General features: G+C 32.6%; 1 protein-coding gene across 1 annotated transcript; it reads left to right on the top strand.

The window, feature by feature from the left end:
* The first annotated feature begins 399 nt into the window (after window positions 1–399).
* Window positions 400–5,281, top strand: LOC126891715 (uncharacterized). The gene is made up of 2 exons (XM_050660977.1): window positions 400–826; window positions 1,387–5,281. The coding sequence occupies exon 2, from the start codon at window positions 3,875–3,877 to the stop codon at window positions 5,270–5,272; it is 1,398 nt and encodes a 465-aa protein (XP_050516934.1). The 5' UTR covers window positions 400–826; window positions 1,387–3,874; the 3' UTR covers window positions 5,273–5,281.
* The last annotated feature ends 625 nt before the right edge of the window (window positions 5,282–5,906 follow it).

The raw sequence follows: 5,906 nt of genomic DNA, 5'->3' as shown, positions 1-5,906 counted from the left end.
GCAAAGGGCTTTCGCGCTGTATCTCGTAAACTAGCTATCCTACAGAAAATTTAATTTCACATAAAATGAAGCAAATTACATTTTCTACAATTTTATATCTATTACTTTTTATCGTAAAGTGACCAACAAAAAAGTTATAAACAAAAATAAGAGAAAATTTTGTAAGAAATTTCTTTTTGGAGGTTATAACTTTTTTTATGTTCATTTCACAATAAAATAGCATCTTAGCGATTTTGTAGAGGATTTTTCAATAAACAATTTTCACTATAAAATTGTTTAATTTTATTTATTATCTAGGTTTACAGCGCTCCAAACTTGACCAGATTCTCGAATTCTCGTAGAAAAATAAAGCTTTTCTATCTATACAGGGTGTTTCATTAATAATTGTCCATATGTGACGTTCCGCCCCTTATAGAATCGATTATTGATGGGAAGATATTATTTAACTATCCAAAATATTATTTAATTATTTTCAGAATTATTTTCTTTCAATGTTTATTCAAATAGAACTTAAACCCATCTCAGAATTTTTAAATGCTTGATGACGTCACATTTAAAACGTGGCAACATTGGTTTCCCCACTTTGACAGCCAATGCTTAGTAGAGGGGTACGAAGGATTCAGCTGTGAACGTGAGCCTTGGATTGCCATTGTTTCTCGAGTGTTCGGTCTGAATCGTAGTGTGCGGGGTCATTAGACTCAATTATTCACCTCTAATTCTCAGTTCCAAATTGATTAAATATTACAATAAAAGTATAGTGAAGTTATCCAGCAGCAGTGGATTTGAAGAATTTTAGAGCATACTATATCCAATGAGTTCTACCCCGGTAAATACACATTTTATTAAGTATTTTATTCAGCCATTTTGGAAGTCCTTGACATTTGCTAACTAAGTTTCACATAGTCTATTTTCATGGTTTTTATGTTTTATTTTCATGGATCAAACTCATCTAGAGATAATTCAATATTCGTTGTTAATTTGTGCTTCCAGTTGGAAAATAGAGCTAATTTAAACTCCATTTTTTATATTCCTTTCAAGTCACAGAACTCCTATCTTTTGAACGATGATCAAATAAGTATCCATCGCTTAGTCTTACTATATTTCATCCTTGTATAATATATCTATATACCGGTGTATATATTATAATAAAATATTCTTTCACAGTAATTATATTTTGTATTTCAATTGGAAATTACTTGTGTTATTTGACCAAGGTCATCTGATAGCAACCTGATAAAAGGTCAAGCTGTCTAGTCATTCAAGTTTTTGGACTTAATGACCTATTTCTTCTTATTCCCATAGGAATAAAAACACCTCCTCGTATCTCTTGCTTCTTTTTTTTGACATTGGTAGATTGGTAGTAACACCACACTGTGTTTTTTTTAGCACCTACCATGAAATCTTAAAGCCACCCTACAACAACACCAAGGCCAGACCACACAGAGAGAAACAATCAATAGGCGACCAGCCTGGATTATTTCCACATTTTTTTTTTTGAGTACCTCCAGCTGCTTTCCAACAGTTTTGAGTACCTTCAGCTGCTTTCTACCAGTCTTCCTCTCCTGTACCTCCAGCAGGACAGCTGCTAGCGAGAGTTAGCACCCTTGGGTGCTCATTACATCAACTTCAAGATTAGGAAAGAGTGGTTTGTTTGGGAACATTTACTGTGCTCTTATTAAAGACAGACTGGTTTTGTGATATTTAGTACATTTTTTTTTTATAGTTCAATTGCACACACATTTTTCCTGCTTTATATTTTTTATAGGTTTTTTTTTCTTTACAACATAATATTTAATTGATAGCGTTCCCCAACACTCTGCAATCTATAAAGGTATAAATTTCTGAGCTCAGATATTTTCCCTGATAATAGTAGTCGGTACTCTTATCTTGATTATTTTTAGGCTGTGTTCCACTTTTGTATAATTATTTAAACTCATTCCATTATTTTAGTATATGTTTAATTAAATTTTTAAAAATTAACTTCACATATTAGTCAAAATTGTAATTATTAACTTTATTTAACTTGAACTTATTAACTTTACTTAACTTTAACTTATTAACTTTATTTAACTTTAACTTTAATTTATTAAATTCATATGAACTTCTGGATTCTAATCCCTCAGATTAGTTTTTGGTTTCACTTGTTATTATTACTATTATAAACCACGAGTTAGGAAAAGGATCTGTGTATCCACTCGTAGGTTTATTTATTCAATAAGGCTTGTGCCTGTCCCACTCACAGTGAGGTATTTATATGTTATATATAGTATCAGGTAGTATTTAATTAAGGTGTACGTATTATAAACGTACAATTATTATTTGGTGAGGGTTCTACTAACCTAGTTGTAAGTTGTACTTCCTGTATTAGAGGTACCCGTAGTCAGTTTTTCTAACCTTATAAAGAGTATTCTTAGATCATAGTTGTATGATGATTTTGTAATTGACTTTCACTAGTATCACTTTTTCCTGTCATGTTAGAGTTACACACTAGTTACTTGTCCTAACTCAGAGATTGTTAAAAAGATCTAGTAGTTACATTCAATAAATATACATTTATTGTGATTTTTTTTTCTTATTACTCCTTTATTTTTAGTAGTATATTTTATAATTTAATAATCTTTAATAACTTTTCACATACTTGTACTACAAATTTAACATACTCTATAGCAGCGTAGAATACCTGGAAGAGCGTTAACCTAGTTATCCTTCTTCTGGCACCCAAAAATTCATTCTATTTTCAGTATATTATTATATTTACTCTATCTATTTTCTGAACATTATCTTCATATCTTCTTTTCGAGCCATCATTGTCACTTCCTTTAATCTATTGTCTGGCCAAAAATAGCCGTGCAAATTGGCCGAATCCTTCCTTGAGTGTCAAGTGGCCCTTCTCATACATATTTAGCTAGCCATTCAAGTTATATCTATCTATTAATGATTTCTCATCTCTAGTCCTGTATCAATTCGATATTCTTTGTCTTGGCATCCTTCCATACAAATACTACTACAAAGTTGTATTTTAGTTACTCCAGCTTCTTCAACGGAGAAGCCACACATTTTTGTCCTTTGGCTACATTAAGTAGATCTTCTTCTTTTTACTACTTCTGTTGGAGTTTACCACTCCCTTTTCATTCACTCCAACAGAAAATCATCAGCTAGTTGTTACATCGGCTTTCCAACGTGGTGGCTTTATTTTTGGTCTGAGACAGTATTCATTTAGGTCAATTCTTCTCTTTTATCTGAAATCTCTTTGTTATTTCCGTTTGGTATCCTATACACATATTGTTACTTATTTATTTTATTTTTAATTTCTGATACATATCAGGTATTCTTAAACGCTGTTTTGATTTTTGTTTATATTTTGGGACCTCATTATAGTATATGTTTGTGCAGCTTACATTCTGGGTTAGATTTTGAATTTTTATTGGGAACTTATATTTAATATTGCTATTAATAATATAATTCATATAACAATTTTATTTCTTCAGTCAATAGTGGTATAGTTGGAGGTACAACTAAGTGTTGATTATTATTATTATTATTATAGATATATATTTTTTCTAGAGTGGTGGTAAGTTACATATAAATAAAAAAATTTACTTCCAGTATTTAGGTAGTAGGTTTACTTGAGTATACAATATTTATTGGATTATCTATCCATTTATTTGATCTTATATATTTATTTGATCTTATTTATTAGATTATATACTGCATTATATATATATTTTTTTTTTGCTGGCTATTTTGATTTTGTTGGTGTGTTGCTGATATTTTCTCGGTTTATATTATATATATTTTGCGTGCAAACTTTCATATTTTCATATTTTTCATATTTCTGTTCTTTGGACTATTTGTCAATAACTTTGCTCTCATCATGTGTGCTTTTAAAGCTGAACATCTTCTGGTGGATGAATTGGATTATGAATTAAAGATTCGGGACATAATGCCAGAGGAGTCGACAACTGTCGATAAAAAACGCAATCTTTTGAGAGGTGCTTTGAAACAAGAAGCTGGCAATAGAAGTTTTCTCCAAATTTCAGCTGTATCCCTTCCTTTTGAGGAACAACAAAAAGGAATCACTGAAACATTGGACAGCTTGTCTAAAAAAATCGAAAAGTTTAGGGGAACTGTAAAGGATACAGAGTATGCGCGATTAACATCTCGTCTAGGCCATATTTCTGCCCGTGTACACTTGCTACACTGTCCTTCTGAAGAACAGGAACCGTTCAAGAGGTCTGTTTCTCTTAAAATATTAACACTAGAGGGTGAACTTGATTCTAGAGTTAACCCCATTGCTACCTCTACTCCTAATGCTTCAGTCAATGTACCTAGCTTTACGTACTCCAAACCTGTTCAAGTACACAAATGGGGTATTTCATTTTCAGGTGAAAAACAGCACACTGATGTGATGTCATTTTTAGAAAGGGTTGAATGTCTTCGAATATCTAGAGGTGTTTCTGAAGAGGATTTGTTTGCTGCTTCTGCTGAGTTGTTCACCGGGACCGCTTTTACATGGTTTATGAATAACAGGGGTAATTTTTCTTGTTGGTCTGATCTGATTAAAAAGTTGAAGTCGGATTTTCTTCCGTATTCATTCCAGGATGATTTATTAGATCAAATTAAGAATCATAAGCAGAAACCTGGGGAATCTGTTACTATGTTTATTAATACTATATTAGGTATGTGTAGTCGTTTAGACACTCCTTTGTCAGATTTAGCTAAAATTAAAATCATCCTTAAATGTCTATTGCCCTTTTATCATCAACAATTAGCTCTTATGGACATTCAGAACATTGATGACCTTACTATAAAATGCAAACGTTTGGAGGAAACGTTATCCTGGTCTTCTCAACCTCCATCCACATCTCGATCCTCTTCTAACTCTTCTTCTCAGCCAACTTCCTTTAGGCAACGTTCTTGGCTAAATAAGGGTCATGAACATAATGTTTCGGTTGTTAGTTCTCTTGTCTGCTGGAATTGTGATCAGCCTGGTCACCCATTTTACAATTGTGGGATTCCTCAAAATCGTATTTTCTGCCATGGTTGTGGCCGAGAGAACACCCTTAAAAGAAACTGTTCTAAGTGTTCGGGAAACGACACGTCGGAGGTCCGTCCCCTGAACGTTTCTCCGTCCAACATCCAATCAGGGAATCAAACCCCATCGTCAAACGAAACTGCTGGACCAAGCACATCCAGCAACCCAAACCCATCTTCACGAAAAGGGAAAGGGGTGTCGTTCAAGAAAGCAGCACACACCACAAAACAAAATTAAACCAGAAATTTATTTCTATAGATAATACGTTAGATTCGCTTGATTCAAATGATCACAGATGGTCATTTACAAACGCTTCTTTGATTGGTAGTGTTCAACGTAACAATAATAATTGTGATAGTAATGTGGTTCCATTATCTATATTAGATTCTAGTTTTGTTAATGATGATGATACGTCTGGGTTAGTTCCATATAACGGTTGTAGACAACCAAATACTTTAGATCTAGATATTAATTCGTTATTAGTTAGGAAACAAAATGATAATAGGCCATATCTTCCTATTCAAATTTTAGGACAATCGTGTTTAGCTTTGTTAGATAGTGGCTCTAATATTTCATTGATAGGGGCACATTCGTTAAATTTATTGAAAAATTCTAGTATTCCCATTATGCCCATTTCATCTTTGCAAGTATCTACTGCAGATGGTACAGTTCAGTCCATTACGGGCAAACTCCAAATTAAAATCACAGTGGCAGATTTATGTAGGGAAATTACATTTTATGTTATTCCTTCCGTGCAGAATTCTATAATTTTAGGTATGGACTTTTTCAATGCTTTCAATAGTACCTTAAGTTGTTCTGATTTTTCTTTTTCCATATCTGAATTTAATTTATCTACCCTTAGTGCTATTCA

This window comes from Diabrotica virgifera, chromosome 9 (genome assembly GCF_917563875.1).
Source record: "Diabrotica virgifera virgifera chromosome 9, PGI_DIABVI_V3a".
NCBI lineage: Eukaryota > Metazoa > Arthropoda > Insecta > Coleoptera > Chrysomelidae > Diabrotica > Diabrotica virgifera.
Note: the sequence above shows the minus strand (reverse complement) of the source record. Positions and strands in the feature narration are given on the sequence as shown.

Bases quoted from the DNA above. Each gene is read 5' to 3' on its own strand.
- LOC126891715 (XM_050660977.1), top strand. From the start codon at position 3,875: ATGTGTGCTTTTAAAGCTGAACATCTTCTGGTGGATGAATTGGATTAT.